This window comes from Carica papaya, chromosome 5 (assembly GCF_054855325.1).
Source record: "Carica papaya isolate Zhongbai chromosome 5, ASM5485532v1, whole genome shotgun sequence".
NCBI classification, from domain to species: Eukaryota; Viridiplantae; Streptophyta; class Magnoliopsida; order Brassicales; family Caricaceae; genus Carica; species Carica papaya.
In genome coordinates, this window is record NC_142313.1 from 43,575,585 (window position 1) to 43,595,870 (window position 20,286).

The 20,286-nt window shown below is 35.3% G+C and overlaps 5 protein-coding genes across 7 annotated transcripts; 3 read left to right on the forward strand and 2 right to left on the reverse strand.

Moving 5' to 3' along the window:
* Window positions 1–271: 271 nt before the first annotated feature.
* On the reverse strand, window positions 272–1,693 carry LOC110816982 (Acyl-CoA N-acyltransferases (NAT) superfamily protein). Its single transcript, XM_022045369.2, has 2 exons — window positions 1,358–1,693; window positions 272–527 (listed from the first exon to the last, which is right to left on the reverse strand). The coding sequence occupies exons 1-2, from the start codon at window positions 1,665–1,667 to the stop codon at window positions 298–300; spliced, it is 540 nt and encodes a 179-aa protein (XP_021901061.2). The 5' UTR covers window positions 1,668–1,693; the 3' UTR covers window positions 272–297.
* A 222-nt stretch (window positions 1,694–1,915) lies between these two features.
* LOC110817025 (uncharacterized) lies at window positions 1,916–8,766 on the reverse strand. Its single transcript, XM_088220565.1, has 8 exons — window positions 7,894–8,766; window positions 7,279–7,823; window positions 6,531–7,198; window positions 6,233–6,260; window positions 5,171–5,192; window positions 4,014–4,814; window positions 3,055–3,590; window positions 1,916–2,973 (listed from the first exon to the last, which is right to left on the reverse strand). Exons 1-8 carry the CDS (start codon window positions 8,630–8,632, stop codon window positions 2,095–2,097), a joined length of 4,218 nt encoding a protein of 1,405 aa, XP_088076691.1. The 5' UTR covers window positions 8,633–8,766; the 3' UTR covers window positions 1,916–2,094.
* A 214-nt stretch (window positions 8,767–8,980) lies between these two features.
* On the forward strand, window positions 8,981–10,733 carry LOC110817012 (polypyrimidine tract-binding-like protein). Its single transcript, XM_022045403.2, has 3 exons — window positions 8,981–9,540; window positions 9,932–10,183; window positions 10,261–10,733. The coding sequence occupies exons 1-3, from the start codon at window positions 9,058–9,060 to the stop codon at window positions 10,543–10,545; spliced, it is 1,020 nt and encodes a 339-aa protein (XP_021901095.2). The 5' UTR covers window positions 8,981–9,057; the 3' UTR covers window positions 10,546–10,733.
* Window positions 10,734–11,291: 558 nt separating this feature from the next.
* Window positions 11,292–13,580, forward strand: LOC110816894 (pentatricopeptide repeat-containing protein At1g06140, mitochondrial-like). The gene has a single exon (XM_022045242.2). The coding sequence runs from the start codon at window positions 11,292–11,294 to the stop codon at window positions 13,578–13,580; it is 2,289 nt and encodes a 762-aa protein (XP_021900934.2).
* Window positions 13,581–14,415: 835 nt separating this feature from the next.
* LOC110816972 (CAAX amino terminal protease family protein) lies at window positions 14,416–19,359 on the forward strand. 3 transcript variants are annotated; one of them, XM_022045360.2, is made up of 5 exons: window positions 14,421–15,411; window positions 15,772–15,939; window positions 16,970–17,185; window positions 17,436–17,640; window positions 19,098–19,359. In XM_022045360.2, exons 1-5 carry the CDS (start codon window positions 15,229–15,231, stop codon window positions 19,160–19,162), a joined length of 837 nt encoding a protein of 278 aa, XP_021901052.1. In that variant the 5' UTR covers window positions 14,421–15,228; the 3' UTR covers window positions 19,163–19,359. The 3 variants fall into 3 exon arrangements, with proteins under 3 accessions (XP_021901050.1, XP_021901052.1, XP_021901051.1); XM_022045358.2 differs by lacking the exon at window positions 19,098–19,359 and having other exon boundaries at window positions 14,416–15,411; window positions 17,436–17,804; XM_022045359.2 differs by lacking the exon at window positions 19,098–19,359 and having other exon boundaries at window positions 14,422–15,411; window positions 15,775–15,939; window positions 17,436–17,804.
* The last annotated feature ends 927 nt before the right edge of the window (window positions 19,360–20,286 follow it).

Here is a 20,286-nt window from a genome sequence, read left to right on the forward strand (position 1 = left end):
GTTTCGAAAGGAAATCTGATTAAAATTCTGAAACCAGGACATGGCAGCCGACAACAATATTAAATAGTCTAGAGTCGTCGACAAAGGTCTTGAGAAGAGTTATCTTTTCTGTTTAACAATCTACCCGGCTTGAAAACGGTTTCAAATGTTCATTTTTCTTTTTTAATTTTAATAAATCCATATTAAATCAGAATGAAAAATCCAAAAATAACTAAACTAGTGAAGACTTGGGGATTCAGCAATTGAAAGGAAAAGATGGGAGAGGAGGAGATGGTGCAAAAATGGTGAGTAGAGAGATTAAATGTGATTAAAGTCCAAGTACATCCTATAAGCATCTCGATCAGAAGAATAGTAGCTTTTAACCAAAGCATCAACTCTGAAACCAAGCTTCTTGTATAAATTCATGGCAGCAGTCCTCGTCGGATCTACATGAAGCGAAATTCGATGCACGTTTCTGGTTCTGCATTTCTGAATTGCTGCCCTCAACAGTGACTCCCCGTAGCCTTGTCTTCTGTAATCCTCTTTCACTACACATTTCAGCGTGACAAGCAGAACAAAATGATTTAGATTTTCTCTGGGTACTTTTTATTAGATAGTCTTTTTTTTTTTATATGATTTAATTTTGAGAATATTATATATATATATATATATTGAAAAGTATCCTGTTTGTATTTTAGAAATATTTTGGTAAATTCTGAAAATATTCCAAAAAAATCCTAATATTTATCGAACCATCTTAAATCTTATGTTTTTTATTATTTTACTCTTTTTTTTTTGTGTGATTGTGTGCATTTTTCAGAAAGGTTCTTTTCGGTTTTGTCCATAGATATAATCATCTCTATCGAATCTACATTAAATCTTGTATTCTTTTTCTTTATTTTACTCTTTATTTTATGTGATTTTGTACATTTTTGAAAAATTTGTTTTCGGTTTGCTCGTAAGGATCTCTGCCAAATCGTATTAATATTGTATTTTTTTCTTATTTTGCTATTTACTTTGTACCGTTGTATGCATTTTTGGGGATTAGATTTTCTCTGGGTACTTTTATCAAACAGCTTATGAGTGTTGAGAAAAATAAATCGAATAGCCAAAATTGCAGGTCACTAAGAAAAAATCATGCAATCAAGCAAACCCTTAACGAGAGTTTCATGGAGAAGAAGCAGATTGTACTTAAATATTTGTAATGGAGGCAGAAATTGAAGAGAGATCAGATTTTCTGTGGGTACTTTTATCAAACAACTTATGGGTGTTTGAACAAAATCAATGAAAGATGCAAGATTGTAGGTCACAAAAAAAGAATCGTCCAATCAAGGAAGCCATTAACGAGATTGTAGATGGAGGAGGAGGAGATTTCTACCTGCAAGTTTTGTGATGGAAGCAGAAAGTGAAGAAGTCCAGGAGTACATGACATAGCCTGCAACTTTTCCATCAACTTCCGTGTAGATCAATCCGCCATTCTTCTTTCTCAGCTCACTGTCGAAGGACCTGGCCAGGGATTCATGTTTGGGGAAGATTTTCCTCTCCATCTTTACGATCTCCTCTACTATCTTATCCTTGTTTATCGAGCTCATTTGCAGCTCAGACATGGCGCCCACAGCGTCCATCTTTTCCGAGCCAATTTTCTCTTCCATTGTCTTGGAAGTACAGAGATTGGAGAGTTCAATCATTGTCGATCTTTTTATTTTTTAAATTTATTTTTTGCACCAAAGAAAGTTAAATTAGTATTTTTAAATTATTTAATTAAGAAAATCTAATTGATATAAAATATTTTTTTTTTCGTTGAGAAATATAATAAACTCGTTAAAATTTGATCACAATACAAAATTAAAAAAAAAACGAAATATTCCTTTAAAAAAAAACGAAATCTACTAACATAACTCTCGTACTGACTAGATACAAAATTAAAGAGTTAAAATGCTAACGAAAAAATTAGATTAACCCATCTTCTTATTAATTACTTTAATATAACACGATTTTATTTAGAACAAGATAGAAGGAATTGAAGATTAATTGGTTCTAAGTGTCTAGCAAGAATTTGGTATTCAATAGTTCTCCACTAGCCATTTGTTGAGATCATTACTCTTCATTCCAAATTTAATCTTCCCACTTGCCACCCTCGTTCATTTGTCGAGAACTGGCGCCCTCGCTCATTTCTTGTAACTCGTTCATTTGCTGAGAATAATTATCTCCATTCATCGACTGAAAGTAATTGTCTCCATTCGTCGGCTGAAAGTAGTTGTCTCCATATACGGGCTGAGAGTAATTATCCTTATTCATGTGTCGAAACCCTTGATATCTATCTTTATCAATATACTGAAAATCTCTGAATCTTTGATGTTGTGTAGGAATTCTCATTGAACTTCCAGAAGCTGGAATCAACACCAAATTGATGTAGTAGGATATATAACGCATGAACCGAGCGGTCGAGCCATGTGGGAAGATGAGTGCAATAAAATGCATCATGAAAACAATAAGAAAAATGCTACTCAGCACTAAAACAACAATGAAAAGCCAAGTCAGCTTGTTTATGGCTAAACACACTGCAGCAGTGAATGCTAAGGACATGAAGCCAATAGCAATACCAAATAAATGCTTGGAAAATGTGTATGCTGTGATTGCTAGATATGCATCTCCTAGTTGAGCCCACATGAGGGTTACAAGTGTGATCATTGAGGTGTATAAAGATAGAGTGTTGCAAATCACAAACACATGAAACAACCCTTTCTTCAACATTGTTGCAATTCCTTGGTCAGGACAGTCACAGCCATTGTAACCGCCGGGCAAAGTGAAACCAGCCGTGAAAGTCACAGTTGCCACAAGGGTTTCTACTAGTAAAAGTGTATTGATCCTATCTTTTATCCATTCCATTTGAAGCGGCTCAAATTGTCTAATGATTTTTCTATCAGGTGTTACAAGTTTCAGATCAAAACTTCGATGAGAACCAGCAGATTTCAATATTTGTATTGTTTTTCTCTGTAAAATAAAAAAGATAATGTTAGTAATCTTACACTATTTCTTATATTTTTAGGTTCAAGTTAGTTTTCTTAATCAAACCTCTCGGAAGGTCCATTGTCCCTTGGTAAGCTGTAGAAAGGCAACATCTAGAGCTGTGAGGCAATTGTTGTTGACAAGCTTTATATTAACTCTCTTGTCCCAAGTTAGGTAAGTCACAGCCATTGGATGCCAATTCATTGCTGCTAAATGTAAAGGTGTATTTCCATTTCTGTCTTTCTCGTTCACTAGCTGTCCAAGTGAAGTAGTGTTAAGTATGAACTTCACTACCTTGCTTTTTCCACACTTGGCCGCAATGTGAAGAATATTCTGGCCTTCTTTTGTTAGCAACTCCTTTGGATCAGGCCACACTTTGAGCAGCTCTTTAATTACATGGACATGACCACTCTGGCATGCTAGATGAATTGGCAATGAACCTTGTCCGTTCCTTTCGAGAGCACTTGCACCAGAAACTTCTAATAGAAACTCAACTCCCGGAAGGTATCCTATCACTGCTGCAAAATGAAGTGGAGTACCCCCTTTGCCATCTTTCACTTTCAATAATTCTTTCTTTTCATTCACCATCTCCCTCAGTATATCTAAAATTCAAAACATTCAATAATGAACAATATTTAGTTATACACAATGAGAAGATACGTAGATTAACATGCATTTGTATTTCTTAAGTAAGAAATCGTAGGTTCAAGCAGTATTTCAATTGTATTATCATTGGTATATGTATATAGATTTAGTACTAAAAAAAGTAATGGGTATATAAAAGAAGATTAAAGATTGAGGAAAAGCATACTAGCTCGTTAATTTAAGTTCAGTCCACAGTCCATGTTGTTTTAAGAAAAAATTGAAGCAAATAGTATCTCTTTTTATGTTTTGTTTTAAACTCAGAATATTGACATAACAACTTTTCAGTTCTAATCTTTTATATAATCTGCCTATATGTGCATAATATATCGGAAAATATACATATAATGCGTATATATTCACATATAAAAGGAGGGGATTACCTAAATTCTTTTCCATAATAGCTGCATGAACAGGTGAGTTGTCTTCAAGCCTTTTCAAGGTAGTATCATTAATAACCAGAGCTCGTAAAAGTGGCTTAAGGATCTCAACATTACCAGCTTTAACAGCCATATACAACGGAGACCATCCTTCTTTATTCTGAAAATAAATCACTTCCGAGTCACCCGAGTTAACCAGGAACTCAACGATTTCACAGTCATGACTCATCACCGCCACATGCAACGGAGTATTCCCATTCACGTTCTTCATCTTCAACAACCAGCGATTGTTTGAAGACGGGGGTTGACTTGCACACTGAACAAGAGTCTTGATTATGGTCAACCTTGAAGCACGAGCAGCGAGATGAACCGGAGTGTCGTTTTTGATGTTTTTCTTGGAGATGAGAGAACGAAACTCGGATGCGAGATAAGCTGCCACTGAGTCATTTCCGTGACTCGATGCTAAGTGTAGAAGTGAGTCGCCTGATGGAGTTACTTGTTCGATGATGGTGCCGACAGGGATTTGCAGAGATGTTGAGATTTGGTGGAGAAGAGCCATGAATTCCTCGGTGTTAGAGTGTTTTGCAGCTTTGTGAAGTGAAGGATCCAGCAACATGGTCTCGTAGGATGACGACTTTGAAGGAAGTGATCTTGAGTTTTCTTGCTTCTGGTTTTCATGGCGGAATTTCTTTGCTTTATAATTTGATTCTGATGGCCTGGTGTTTCTCTTCCCCCCATTATTATTTTTCCTCCACTCCATGAGGCTTCTTCTACCTCTTTTCTCCCTAATCCAATCAACTTTTTCTCACATACCCACACCCCCATACACACACACACACACACACACATATATATATGTACAATTACCTGCACAGACATATATATATATATATTTTTTTTTCTAAACTTAGTTCCACCTGCTCATATTTAATTTATATTTATGTCATTAAGAAACAATACAATCAATTGAAAAAAGAAATTATATAACAATTAAGTTCATTTAACTAAACTAGTCAACAATGGAAACCTATTTTTTTGAAAGTTAATGTTCATACTAAAATATTTAAGAGAGTAATTTATAAAATAATGTCAATTTGTATATGCCCATGTGCATATATATATATATATATATATATATATATTGCAAATGGGCATGATACCTATGAAAGTCAACTGAACTGCCTGTAAACAAATTTTCGTTTTATATCAAGTCTCACTGATTAATTGAATGACTGGTAAATCCATATATATATATATATATATTAAAACTGTTATAGATTCAGGTTGCAATTTACTCCACTATAGAGAAATTAAATGTGGACGACTTGACTTCATGTTCTGGTCTTATTTTTATAGGACTTGATCGATGACTTTGACTTTATGTGGATTGGGACAAGAAAATTTCAATAATCTCAACTATATATATATATATATATATATATATACAATTACTGTTATAATATGTTTTGATCTGATATATAATATTAAATTTTATTATAATGTGATTTAATAATATATATATATATATACACACACATTAAATAGTAATATTGTGATGAATTGCATATATTTTGATTAGTTTAAGAAATGAAAGAATTGTATTAACGAGAGAGTTCGACGGTTCGAGTATATTTATTAATTAAATGATATATATATACACACACCGATTATAACAAAATATAAAATTATTTTGAAAATAATATAAATAACTTTTAAATAAAAATACATTCGAAACATATAAGTTTATTAAAGAACGAAGGGAATCGTATAAATGAAAAAAAAATATTTCTACGATTTTTTTTTTAAGTAAAGAACATACAAGTTTATTAATTAAATAATATACATACACTAAATATAATAAAACATAAAAAATAATTTTCCGATATTTTATAGAAACAGGTACGTATCAATTATTAAATTAAGTGGTGGTACTATAATATATAATGCTTATTCAAAGTTAAATACGTTCATTAATTTTGTGCACTACTTTAATAATTAATACTTATTAAAATTATGAATTTGTATAAATTATTATTCAAAATATATTTTTTTAAGATTGTTTAAATCAAACGGAAGAATCGAGAAAGAAATTTTACTTTAGAAATATAAACATTGGCATAATAATTTAATATGAAACTACTAACCAATAATCTTAATTAATGCTAATATATATATATATATATAAAATTTTAGGCACAACAAATAATATATAATTTTCTTACATAGTTATAGAAGTCTCTCATCTTCTTACTACAAATGCTAATATATATATCATTATAAATTTGAAGTACAACTACATAATACATAGCTTTCCTACATATTTGTAGAAATCTCTCATTTCCTTACTATAAACGAAATCTTGCACTCTGATTCTAATTTTTGTTACTCTAAGAGTCGTTTCCCACTTACAGTTTCAATTCTTGATCAGATGTTCCTTCATTCTTGTATCAGCAAGTACATCATTAGGGTCTCTTGATTTATAATCTGCTGAAACCATACGCATTCACAACCCTCCTTAACTACCGATTGGAATTGTTGGTGTTATTATTTTTAACCGGAAATCTCATTGAATTCCCGGAAGCTGGAATCAAAACTAAATTGATGTAGTACGAGATGTAACGCATGAATCGAGCTGTAGATCCATGTGGGAAAATCAGTGCAATGAAATGCATCATGAAGATGATAAGGGAAATGGTTCCTAGTGTTAAAACAAGTACGAAAAGCCAAGTTAGTTTGCTAATTGCTATGCTGATAGCAACCATGAATGCCAAGGACATCAAGGCAAGGGAAACCCCGAACAAGTGTTTGGAGAGTGTATAAGCTGTAAGAGCTAAATAAGCATCACCTAATTGAGCCCACATGAGCGTTACTAGCGCGATGACAGAAGAGTAAAATGATAAGGTATCGAAAATCACAAATGCTTGAAGCATTCCTTTCCTCAACAATGTTGCAATTCCTTTGTCAGGACAATCACAACCATTGTAACCCCCTGGTAAGGTGAAACCAGCGGTAAAAGTCACAGTTACCACAAGTGTTTCCACTAGTAAAAGTGTGTTGATCCTATCTTTAATCCATTCCATTTGGAGTGGCTCAAAGTTTTTAGGGACTACTTGTCCTTGTTGCTTGAATATTTTCGAATCCAAACTTCGGCTTGAACCAGCAGATTTCAACACTTGAATTGTTTTTTTCTACAAAAAAAAAAACATAAAGATATTAAAACTTATGATGTATTATATTTTCAAACTCAAATATGAATAAGGTTTCAAACCTCTCGAAACATCCTTTGCCCCTTGGTGTTCTGCAATGCAACATCGAGAGCCGTCAAGCAACTATTGTTGACAAGTTTTACATCAACTCTACTATCCCACGTCAAAGAAGTAACAACCATGGGATGCCAATTCATTGCTGCTAAATGTAGAGGTGTATTTCCATTTCGATCTTTCTCATTTATTAACGATTCCAATGAAGAAGTCTTGAGAATAAATTTCACCACCTTATTTCTTCCACATTTAGCTGCAACGTGAAGAATATTTTGACCTTCTCTATTAATTAACTCCTTTGGATCAGGCCATTTCTGAAGTAAATCTTGAATTACTTTAATATGACCACTTTGAGATGCTAGATGAATAGGCAAAGATCCTTGTAAATTCTTTTGAAGAGCACTTGTGTCATTACAATTTCTTAACAAGAACTGAACTCCGGGAAGGTACCCTATCATTGCTGCAAAATGAAGCGGAGTTCCCCCTTTCCCGTCTCTCACTTTAACTAGTTCCGGTTTTTGATTCACTATCTCTTCCAACATATCTGAAAATTCTAACTCAAAAGGTTAGTACTTACAAGATCTTTAAACGAGAAAAGTGAAAAAGCAGAGATGATTAATCACCTAAATTCTTCTCCATAATGGCGGCATGAACTGGTGAGTTCCCTTCTAACTTTTTCAATGTACTATCATCAATCACCAGAGCTTCTAAAAGTGGTTTAACAGTCTGCAGATCACCTGTTTTCACAGCCATATACAATGCCGACCACCCTTCTTTATTCCTCATGTAAATCAACTCACTGTCAGCCGAAACCAAGAACCCTAATATTTCATAATCAAGACTCATCACCGCCACATGTAACGCCGTGTTCCCATTCACGTTCGTCTTCCTCAAAAACAACTTTGACCCTCCCCTGTAATATTCATTCCCACACCGAACAAGATTCTTTGTTATATTCAGTTTTCTGGCTCGAGCCGCCACGTGCAGCGGAGTGTCACCTTTGATGTTTTTCTTGCCGATGAGGAAGGGAAACTGAGAAGCTATATGAGCCGCTAGGTCTTCGTTCCCATGACTCACTGCTAAATGTAGAAGCGAATCACCAGATGGGCTTTCCTGGTTGAAAATGGTGGAGATTTCTAGTTGAGTGGATGATGAAACCTTCTCTAGTTCATTAATGAACTTCTCGACGTTGCAGTGTTTTGCAGCTTTGTGTAGTGCAAGATCTAGCAGTTTCTGATCCTTCCCCGCCATTGATGAAGATGATCTTGAGCTTTCTTCTCTGTTTGCTGCAGAGACGTGTTGTTTTGCTTTCAGAAATTGCTCATTATCTATTTCTTTCTGACCAAGATTATTGGAGTCCATGAGGGTTTCTCTCTTTCTTGAATCGGTTTCAGGTTGAAGATTGTTGATATGATTCCAATGAGTTAAAAACAGAGGATGCTGATCATTAATTAATGGTCCAACAATGGTGATAACTCGACCCCACGCCCGTAGAAAATCTTATCTCTTTCGGACAGCCAGGTTTGAATTTCATGTGTCGTATTTATATCATTAAATACAATGGATTTGGTGAAAGAAGATCCATTGAGAAGTTGACACGTAAGACCCATGTATTTTTCTCATTTAAAGCGTCTGACTTCATTGATGTTATTGGTTGGTGATGATGATGATAGATGTATATATAATATATATGGATGCTAATTGCTGTAGTTCCCACTGCATGGATAGCAAGACGCACCGTTTCCACGTGTTGAACTTTCTTCCTGATTGGCACGTGTTAGAATTACATGCACGCAGGCACGTGTCTCCCTCTCTCTCTCTCTGATTCATTCGTCTCCTTCGTCTTCCCTCGCAAATCCCATTACAACTCTGGATTAACCCTCTGCACCAGAAGCCCTTTTAAATTCTCGACAATGGTGAAACTAGCATCAGCAAGAGAGAGCCGGATGTACGGAACCCGGCTAGCGAGAAACCGGGCGGAGTATATAAACGCAGGGTTGTATTTATTCGCCACCGTCTTGCTTTTAAGTGGGTTTGCCACCGAATTCTCGTTTGCACCAAAATCGGGTCTCGTTCTTTTGCTTATAGCTTTGACGCTTCTAACCGCCGTTAATATTCACGATCTTCTTGCTCATCTCGCCGGGATTGATTACCAGTTCGGGTTATTACAGTACGATACTCAGTTTGCTCTCGTCGAGTTCGCCGTCCCTCTGGTTTATGCCGCCGGCTCACTGGTTTTCTTCTTAGGAATTCTTTTTATTTTTCTTCAGGTGGGTTTTAAAAACAGAAACAGAGCATGAATATCTGTTGGGGAAAGTTCCTTTTTATTTTTCTTCTACTTATGTTCTATGCTTTAGAAAGTTTCTTTTCAACCTCTTTAATTTTAATGCATTACTAACAGTATCTAGTGAAATACTAACATCTTCATACAGTACAGTATCGACGGAAGTCATATAAGAAAATGTCAGTGAACACGATACAATCAATGTCTGATTTTAATTATCAATCTTGAGTTCTATGGTATTTAGGTCCATAATTATAGAATTGAACTCATCAAGATGTTTAATGAGCTTACACTCATTCTCATATTGTACAATATCTCCGAACCATTTTCTTTATCTCTGTTGGAGAGTTGACAAGAAATTTTGGTTTGATAACCAGGCAGAGAAGAGGAAAGGATACTTGAGATTCCAAGAACATGCTTTGAACATGCTTATTGCGGGTCCTGCTTTATGGGTACTCGGATCAATCCACAACTCGTGTCAAATCTACGAGCGAGCCGATGGACATGTTCAGATCTTGCAGGAATCTGTTCTTGTCCCGTTCTTGATGGGGAGTCTACTGTTCTTGGTGGGCGCTGTGCTCAACACCCATGAACAGAGTAAATTAACCCACATGGGAACAGAGTTACTGGTAATTAAACAGCAGCCATTGATTTACAGAAAAAAGAAAACAGAGCTATTTTGAGCAGAAATTATTCATTTTTGCAGGGGACAAACTGGGTGTCATTAGGGATTGTTGGAAGCTTGTTGTTGTTCATTGGTGGGTTAGCGAACCTTGTGAAAGTATTCAACATGCAGCAAATTGCAGGACTGAGGCTGGAGAAATTAAGAGGAGGAGCTCAGGAGAGATTGATTCAAGAAAGGGAAGGTCAGGCTCCATTGATTCTTGAGGAACAGGGAAGAAGAAGAAGAAGCAGTAGAGAAGTGGAGGAAAATAAAGGAACCGTTGGGCCTGCAGCTCCTTATAAGGAAGCTCTTGTTGGTCCTTCTTGAAAGTTTTTTGCTTGTTTGGTTCTGATCTTGTTGGTTCTTTTAGAGGTTTTTGATTTGTGCTTCTGTTTGTTCCCCAATTCAAAACCTTGGATTATAGCTTGCATGGATCGATAAGTATATTGTATATATGCTACACCATATGTGTATATATATATATATATATATCACACCTTGTATAGGCATGATTATGAATGCCTTCTCAAAGGATTCACCATCCTATCACCAAATACAAAACTTTCTCTCTTAGAAGCATGAATTGTATCCTAAAGAGGAAACAAGGGTGTTTCAGTTTTGAGCAGGGCATATATATATATATATATACATATGTACATACACACGCGCATAAACACGTCTATAAAAGGTAATATTTAAAGGAATTCTTGAATTTAATGGGATGATTAGCTTCTCAGCGAGCCAGTGTTTTCACATGCATTATATTTAACATATTTTTGAATTAATCAGAAATTATGTATTAATAAACTTAACATGTAATATTTAATTTAATGATGTTAATATGTAATATAACAGTTAATAAAAAATTAAAATAATTAATTTAATTTAAAATTAAATTATAGATTAATTTGAACAAAAATAAATATTAAAAACATTAAATATTAGAAACTCAACGACGCCACATGCAAGTCGGTAGTCAGAAGTCAAATACACGTGTGTAGAGTCAAAAGCACACGTGCCAAAGACAAGCGGCGAACGGACTTCACCGCACTGTTTGAGTATAAGGAAAGGCAATGCTTTATGTTCTCCAGTGTTATTTTCTCGTTCAGGCTAAACGCTGCGTTTTGTATTTCCTCCTCTTCTTACAAATGTTGTCTAGATATTTTTTCCCGGGAAAGTGGAAGCACCGTCGATGGAAAATTTTCAAACTTTACTCAACGCATCACCAAAAACCGGAAATTTATCACGCGGATGTCGTCTGTACAAATGTTTCGATCACCTCGGAAGTTAAAAGTGGCCGCCTAGACACTGCACGTAAGCTGTTCGATGAGATGCCATTACGAACGGTTGTCTCGTGGAACGTCATGATTTCTGGGTACTCAAAATGGCGTAGATTCAGTGAAGCTATAGGATTAGTTTCCGCCATGCATCGCGGAGATATGAAACTTAGTGAGACCACTTTTTCTACCGTGTTAAGTGCGTGTGCGAATTTGGAGTTGTTAGATGATGGGAGACAAATTCATGGGCTTGCTCTGAAATCTGGGTATGAGGATTTTGAGTTTGTGGGGAGCGCTTTATTGTACTTTTACGCAAATTGCTTTGAAATTGAAGAGGCGAAGCGGGTGTTTGACGAGTTGCATGGAAATAATGAGTTGCTGTGGAATCTGATGCTTGTGGGATACGTGAAATGCAGGTTGATGAGGGATGCGCTGGATGTGTTTGAGAAAATGCCGAAACGGGATGTTGTGGCTTGGACAACGTTGATCTCTGGGTATGCGAAGAATGAAGATGGTAGCGAGAAAGCTCTGGAGTTGTTTAGGGGGATGATGAGGAGTAGTGAGGGTATGCCAAATGAATTTACATTGGATTGTGTGTTGCGTGCTTGTGGTAAACTTGGCCTTTTGCTTGAAGGAAGGATGGTTCATGGTGTTTTGATCAAACATGGGTATGAATTTGATCCGTCAATATGTGGTGCATTGATTGAACTCTACTGTGAATGTGAAGCTATTGATGATGCTAAGAGGGTTTATTATAGAATTGAATATCCGTGTTTAAATGCTTCGAATTCTTTTCTTGGTGGGTTAATAATGAAGGGTATGATTGAAGATGCGGAACTGATTTTTAATCGGATCTCTGAAGTGAATATGGTTTCATATAATTTGATGATTAAAGGGTATGCACTTGGCGGTCGAATTGAGGATTCGAAAAGATTGTTTGAGAAATTACCCAGCAGAACAATTGTTTCTTCCAACATAATGATTTCCATTTATTCCAGGAATGGTGAAATAGATAAAGCTTTGAAACTTTTTGAAGAAACAAAGGAGGAAAGAAACCCTGTGACCTGGAATTCAATGATGTCAGGGTATATTCATAATGATCAGCATGAAGATGCTTTGAGACTTTACATGACCATGCACAGATTATCAATAGAGCATACTAGATCAACATTTTCTGTTATATTTCATGCATGCTCATGTATTGGGTCTCTTCAACAAGGACAACTATTCCATGCACATTTGATTAAAACACCTTTTGAGTCTAACCTTTATGTTGGAACATCCTTGATAGATATGTATGCTAAATGTGGGAGTATCGCAGATGCTGAAACATCACTCATCAGCATCTCTTCACCCAATGTGGCGGCATGGAGTGCTCTTATTAATGGGTATGCACATCATGGACTTGGGTCCAAGACGATCTACCTCTTTGAGAATATGTTAGAACAAGGAGTGCTCCCTAATGGAGCCACTTTTGTTGGAATTCTCTCTGCTTGTGGTCGTGCTGGTCTAGTCGCTGAAGGCATGAGATTGTTCCATGCAATGGAAAGTGGCTATGGTGTAATACCAACTATGGAACACTATGCATGTGTTGTTGATCTTCTTGGTCGGTCAGGTCATCTCAAGGAAGCTAAAGACTTCATCGAAAAGATGCCAATTGAAGCAGATGGAGTTATTTGGGGATCTTTGCTTAGTGCTTGTTGGTTCTGGATGGACATGAAAGTGGGTGAGCAGGTGGCACAAAAGATGTTTAGTTTGCATCCCAAGCCAATATCTGCTTATGTTACTTTGTCTAATATATATGCAATGCTGGGAAAGTGGGAGGAGAAGATTGAAGTGAGGAAGCGATTGAGGGGCCTGGAAGTGAAGAAGGATCCAGGACGTAGTTGGATTGAGCTGAACAGCAAAGTCCATGTATTTTCTGTAGATGATAGGATGCATCCACGTTGTAATCTAATTTATGCTACATTGGAGCATCTAACAGTAAATCTAAACTCTATTGTTCAATTGGAATCTATTTCTATATCAATGAAGGGTGATGAATATTTTAATGCAGCATACTATGACTGTGCAAATTCTTCTTAGTTACATTGCTGGATTTTTCTTTAGGATGCCACTGGAAACTTGTAGATCTCTCTCTATAAACAGATATAAGAAAACATCTTCCCTCACATATATCTCTTAATTATTCATCTATCTCGTTTGTTAGCATTGTGATAACATCTTTGATATGTCAACTTTAAATGTGCTTGATAGTTTTGGATGGTTTTATTCTAGTTTATGAACTAATAATTTGGTATTCTTTTTTTTTTACACACTTGTTTGTTGTAGCATATCTCCCTTTTAGTGGCTGAGGTAGGCACGCTTGAAATGTTTCCTGAATCTTTCAATAATGTCTCAGCTTGAAAATGCAGCAGATTCTGCCATTTCTCTGGATCTCTTATAATCAACCACACGTTGCAGAGGGCCTGCGAGCCTTTGAGAATGGTGTAGCCACCCATTTCTCATGGTCTTTTATAACCAACCACACGTTGCAGAAGGCCTCCAAGCCTTTGAGAATGGTGTAGCCACCCACGGCTTTGGAGTCACTAGGACTCCAAGAGATGAGGAGACCAAATGGTGGGTGTAATCCCAATGTTTCTTTCACAACTGCTTGTAAATACTGAGTTTTGGAAGATGAGACTCCTCTACAATGTCTTCATCTCCGGTGACCTTGTCTAATTCTTAATCAATTTTTCTCATTTTCTCTGGAGTCTGCAGCAACTCTGTCATTGCCCATTCTGCGGTGGTGGATGATGTATCCGTCGCACCACAATCATGTCCTGTGAAAAAATTTATCAAACACTTAAACAAATTACTTCAAAAGTTAAATTGATATAAACTTGTACCATGAATATAGCCTTGATGTCTGTCATAGATAAAAAGATTTTTACATGATCTCCCTGTCATGTTAGCTCCAATAAAGATTCCAACAAGTCCTTCCCTTCTCCAGTATCTGTAACTTGATCCACAAGTTTTAGTTACTCTGCTATTACTCCTTCCAGTGCTCTATCCATCCGGAGAAAGCTTTTTCATTTTCCATATAATTCCCTGTAAATCAAACAGGGCAAGAACAGGCAAGAAATCAGAAATGTACCCAGTTGGATTTTAACCCTTGGACTGTAAATTTGAGACAACTTGGCAAGATAAACATGGACACTGGATACAACAAACGGAAGGTTTCCTAGTAAAGGCAAGCATCTTGAACTAGGTGGCCATGGTGATTTTTACCTTGACTGGTTCTGAGAATTATCAACATGATATACCAGGTAAAAATAAGTGTTGCGGCCAAGAAAATAGCCGTCATGGTGGTGTGCTCGGCGATCCCGTCCCACCGCCATGACCGCAATTCGAAGATGGAGCCAGCGAGGGAAAAGCTCGAGGTTGTGATAATCATGTTTGATTTTTAAAATAACAAGTACGCACTAGATATAAAATGTATATACTGCATAAGCAGGCATTAGATTTATGATAACAATATGGAGAAGAAAAGAATTGCAGCATTGCATAGAACCATACCAAACTCATCAGATTGAAGATGAAATGTCTGTTTCATTTTTAGATCAAGTTGGATGGGACAATTTTCTTAGCGTATCGGAATATCTCATCGTAGTGTCTCGCGCACGTGTTCCCACGTTCATATGTATGTATATATGTGTGTGTGTGTGTACATATAATTATCTAGAAATAAGCAATGCTGGTTTTTTGGCATCACTATCCTCTTCCCGAGAAAATTTCCTGCGCTTACAATAAACCGCCATTTCTTCTTCCTTCACGGGCTTCTCCCTTCCCCTCAAGATCCAAGTTACGACTCAAATATTCTCTCAAGTATTGCTGCTTCAAAAATGAAATCGCAGAGACACCCTCCAAAGATAAGGTACATATAATTTGTTTTTTCATGAATTATTAGTCTCATCTTTGTCAATGTCTAAAACCATTTGGGGATTTCTTTAGGGATTTGGTAACTAGGGCTTCTGTTTGAAAAACATTAGTGCGTCTGACTTTTTCCTCTTTTAAATTCTGCAAATAGATTTTAGTAAATTTACTAAGATGGGTTTATTAACTTCTGCATTTTACTCTTTGATAGGGGGTTTAGGGATTTGGTAACTAGGGTTTCTGTTCGAAAAACGTTGGTGCGTCTGAAATTTTTTCTCTTTTAGACTCTGCAAATAGGTTTTAGTAAAATTGCTAAGATGGGTTTGTTAATTTCTGCATTTTACCCTTTGATATGGAGAAGCAGGGGTTTTCTGTACTGGAATCAGATAATAATCCGTGGGATAATGGAAGTGTATGGAGCACTATGGCTCTATATATGTTCTATCTGCATATTCCTTTTGGTGTTGGAGGCCTATCCATTGCCGCCTATGTACTGCACCAACCTGCTGGTCTTGATCCACAGAGTCAAGTGAGTGCTTTTATTTTCCTCCATTTGTGCATCATATTCTAGTTTAGTGAATAAAAGGAGACATAACCAATCATTTTTTTATACTTACATCATATCCTCAATTTGTCTTTCCTTTTATGAAAATGAGTAACAGGGGCAACCAGCATGGTTGCCTGTATGCGCTATTGTTGGAGTATTTCTAGGTGTGAGTTATAGATGTTGCTTTTTGAGCAAATCGATTATTGCATCTGCTACTACAGCCCAATGACGAGTGAGTAGTCCATTTTATCACTGGATTAGAGGGGTATGGTGTATCTATGACTTGAATTTGGCTGACAATTTTTCAAAGTGTTTAATCCGAGCCCAGCATCTTAGCTAAGATTACTCTTTAATAAACTTTGAGAGTTTTGATTATGAGATACTTCAAGGTATTAATCAAATAACCTTGCTGTCTTGATACACTGTCCTCTGTGTTCATCATTTTGACTGAAGTTTACTATCTTCTTGCATTCTTTTAATCAAAAGCAAGTATATAAGGTTATATGTCTGTGTATATTTGTATGTATATGTATATGTATATGCCATCACAAGCGTGATATGATTTGGGAGAATATTTTTTACACTTCTTTTTATCACTGGATTAGACGAGCAGGTGCATGTGACTTGAATTTGGCTGCCAACTTTTCATATCCGAACCAAGCAGCATCTTTTCAAAGTGCTTATATCCGAACCAAGCAGCACAGTAATAATGCTTAATAAGCTTTAAGAGCTTTGATTGTGGGTTACTACAAGGCATTAATCGAATAACCTTTCTCTTTTCATACATTGTCATTTTTATGTTCATCACTTAAGCCTAACTTTACTATTTTCCTGCATTTTTCAATCAAAAAAAGCAAGTTCAGATATCCTTTCTGTTTTGGTACATTGCCAGCCACAAGCTTGATATAATTAGCAAAGCAATGTTCATTTTAATTTATTTTAGCAATGTTTCAAATATAGATGCTGATTATCTAGAATTGTGAATTGATGATTGACCTTATCTTCAACATAGGTCCTGTCGCTGCTTGTAATGCAAATATTAGAACTAGCTGGTACTCTGCTGTTACTGAAGAATACCATTAAGCCGCAATATAAGCTTGCACACTTCTTTAGGCATAACATCTCAGAAGAGAGGAACTTGGTGTTGGCTTCAGCATTAGGGTTGAGCTTTCTCATATTGTTGGTTTTCCTATCTTCTCTCCTTATTGACACATTTATCGAGGCCAAGGTTCGTTTAACGAAATTCTCTCATCCTCTGTTAGCTTTCTGTCTATTATATACAATTTGGTCCAGTGTTGTCTGCATTACGCTATGTCTAGAAAAATATATAAATTTAGTAAACTTTATTTGTAAGTACATATTTAGTCCAACTAAGAAGGTATAGAAACTCTCTCGGATTATCGTTGCCATTCATGACCTGAACGAACTTCATTTGGTTCAATAGTTGTTCACCAGTGAATTTCTTTTCTTGTTTTCAGGCTGTGAACAATCCCATAGTGAAGGAAATCCTCCAAAGTAGTGACATAGCCAGAGCTGCTTGTATCCTCGTTTATTGTATTATCACTCCGGTCCTTGAAGAAACTGTTTATAGAGGCTTTCTTTTGACATCTCTTTCCTCGACAATGAGCTGGTTTCACGCAGTCGCCATTAGCTCAGCCATCTTCAGTGGCGCACACTTCTCGGGTGAGAATTTCATACAACTCTTCATCATTGGATGTGTCTTAGGATCCTCATACTGTTGGACTGGAAATTTAACTTCTTCCTTTCTAATTCATTCCCTGTATAATGCCTTGACATTGTTGATAACATATTATCTTAGATACTAAAATTTTTAGCTACTTTCTTTACTTTTCCTCTCTTTATGCCTACTTTGATTCTGGATCATCGAACCATCCATCGGACTGATGCTATCTCATCGATGATCCAATAGTAACATTGTAAGAAATCAAGGGTAGTTTGCTCTTTTTCATTGTAACAACTGCAACTAGGGTTTGGGTTTGGAAATGGTACGTAGAAAAGTTGAGCAATCGGGACCCTTAACCGACCTAGTTTCAACAGCCCGATTTGGTTACAGGCTGGGCTGTTGCAATACGCCTAGAGGTTATGCACTTTCATTTCCTGCCACTTGTAGCCTATAAATAGCCATGATGCCTGTGAATGAAAGGCATAAAAAAATCTATTTACCTTAAAAGCAATCCAATCTCTCTCTTTCTCTGATATCTTCTTCCTTTTCTTTGATTGGAATCATAAACAAGGTTCGAAACATACATGTTGAGAATTAGATCCGCAAACACACAGATCCATGTAACACACATACAGCCAATGACCCTTTGTTCAATTCCATGATCCCTACAATATTTTCTTGTTAACATAGAAATCTTCCTAGAGAATCCGGACTCTTTCGATGAAGTAGGTTATCTTAACTGAATTACATAGATTTTAGTGTCTTTTTTTTTTTAATTTAATTTTTAATTTATCACATTGCATAATGATTATTGTGAGTAGACAGATGCTTATACAGCAATTCCCTACTCACACATTCAGCTTTACTTCTGGCACAAAGAAGCTAGTATTGATTTTAAGGGGACAGACACAATTATGTCTAGCCCAGAAAAATGTATTTTTAGGACACTTTGTTCCTCTCCTCTGACCCTGACTCAGCCCTAGTAATCATTTGGTTTCCTCTGTTACACCTAAATGCAATAATGCTTGGAATTTCTGTAAGTAATGCCAGCAGACTGGACTATATCTAATGAATATTCCGAAAAAGGAGTTGTGGCCCCAATTCTTGCTAGCTTGATTCACAGGCAAGTTTAACTGGGTTTTTATCTGGGTCACACCAGAACTCACCCGTCGTATTTTCCTGAAGAATCATCTCATCCTATGCGAAGATTATAGTTTAGAGGACTACGTAAAGATCTTAACGCCTTCTTTTTTCCGTAAAACTTACGTATTTCTCGAAGGTTCATCTTCAAAAACTTTACCCAGAAGACCTTATAAATATTTTTCCGTTTTTCTTCTTTGTTAAATTTGATATTTTACATACAATCAACGTACTCGTGAATTATTTTCGAAAAACTTTAGATTCAAAAACTGAAAAAACAGGATTGCAATCTAAAGTTTGTAAGCCTTGATTGCAGGTGTGGTGGCCCAGAATTTTGGTTTGGTTTGGAATCATATGTATTACTTTTTTGAAAGAAGTTGATTCTTGTATGAGCTACTTCCAGCTGGTTAAATTTTTCTCAGACCACTTTTTTTTTTTTTTTTTGCTTTCCCCTTCTGCTTATGGCACATGCAATGATCTGTGCTGGATGTTTGGCGCCTTCTTTTGTCATCCATCATCTTTAAAACACAATATATACATATATACATATATGGGAATAAATTAGACTATAAATTTTATACATTTTCATTAAAAAATTATGTTGTAGTTAATATATATATATATATGTATATATGTCACATTATTAATAAAATAAATCAGATAAAATGTACTGACAACAAATAAATTTATTTTGATAATTTTAAGTAAATTGACTAATTTATATTTATTTTGATAATTTTAATTAGTTTAATTAATTTTTATGTAATCTACTTTTAATAACCTTAAAATTACACTTTACCACTTTTTCAACTTTTTATTAGGAAAAAGGAAATTGGCACATGTGAAAAGTTTTCTTTACAATAATAATTATAATTTATAAATTTTTAATAAAAAAATATTTAATATTTTGAATTTAAGATTATATAAAAATTACTTAATTTTTATATTTAATAAAAATTAATATATTTTATAAATTATTATATACTTCTTATTTTCAGTCTTAAAAATTTTATTTTTGTTATCTTATAATATGTATTATTACTATTTAAAATTAGTTACTCGTTATTTAAATAAATTATATATATTATTAATACCACAAAAGTTTGATGATTAAAATTTTTATATATTATTTTATAAATGTATTATGAACCGTTAATAATTAATTTTTAATATTTAATTAAATAAAAATAAAATTTTAATTTATTGAGATAATATTATAATAATTAAATTTTAAGGAAATAATTATATTTATGAACCAAGAAAAATATTTGGTAAAAAAATAACTTATTTTTATCTTTTTAGATTAAAAATATTTAAAAAGTTTCCTATTTTAAAATGAGACAAGTTGTCACAAATATCAATCCAGCTGGGCCCCAGACACGGGAATAAAAATCAACCAATCACATCACGCTTACACCGCAATCAACGTGGAATCCAACAATGTCAAAAACTAACTACGTGTATTCCACTAGATCTTCGCCACGTGTATATTTATTAATCCAACG

Excerpts from the sequence above, each read along its gene's own strand:
- LOC110817025 (XM_088220565.1), bottom strand. The coding sequence starts at position 8,632 with ATGGACTCCAATAATCTTGGTCAGAAAGAAATAGATAATGAGCAATTT. Across the intron at positions 7,824-7,893 it reads CATTATGGAGAAGAATTTAG|AATTTTCAGATATGTTGGAA; the intron begins GTGATTAATCAT and ends CTTTTGAGTTAG. Across the intron at positions 4,815-5,170 it reads AGTTCAGTTGACTTTCATAG|AAAAAGTTGATTGGATTAGG; the intron begins GTATCATGCCCA and ends TGGGTATGTGAG.
- LOC110816894 (XM_022045242.2), top strand. The coding sequence starts at position 11,292 with ATGCTTTATGTTCTCCAGTGTTATTTTCTCGTTCAGGCTAAACGCTGC.
- LOC110817012 (XM_022045403.2), top strand. The coding sequence starts at position 9,058 with ATGCACGCAGGCACGTGTCTCCCTCTCTCTCTCTCTGATTCATTCGTC. Across the intron at positions 9,541-9,931 it reads TTCTTTTTATTTTTCTTCAG|GCAGAGAAGAGGAAAGGATA; the intron begins GTGGGTTTTAAA and ends TTTGATAACCAG. Across the intron at positions 10,184-10,260 it reads ACATGGGAACAGAGTTACTG|GGGACAAACTGGGTGTCATT; the intron begins GTAATTAAACAG and ends TCATTTTTGCAG.
- LOC110816972 (XM_022045358.2), top strand. The coding sequence starts at position 15,229 with ATGCTGGTTTTTTGGCATCACTATCCTCTTCCCGAGAAAATTTCCTGC. Across the intron at positions 15,412-15,771 it reads AGACACCCTCCAAAGATAAG|CAGGGGTTTTCTGTACTGGA; the intron begins GTACATATAATT and ends GATATGGAGAAG. Across the intron at positions 17,186-17,435 it reads ACACATTTATCGAGGCCAAG|GCTGTGAACAATCCCATAGT; the intron begins GTTCGTTTAACG and ends TCTTGTTTTCAG.
- LOC110816982 (XM_022045369.2), bottom strand. The coding sequence starts at position 1,667 with ATGATTGAACTCTCCAATCTCTGTACTTCCAAGACAATGGAAGAGAAA. Across the intron at positions 528-1,357 it reads TTCCATCACAAAACTTGCAG|TGAAAGAGGATTACAGAAGA; the intron begins GTAGAAATCTCC and ends TGAAATGTGTAG.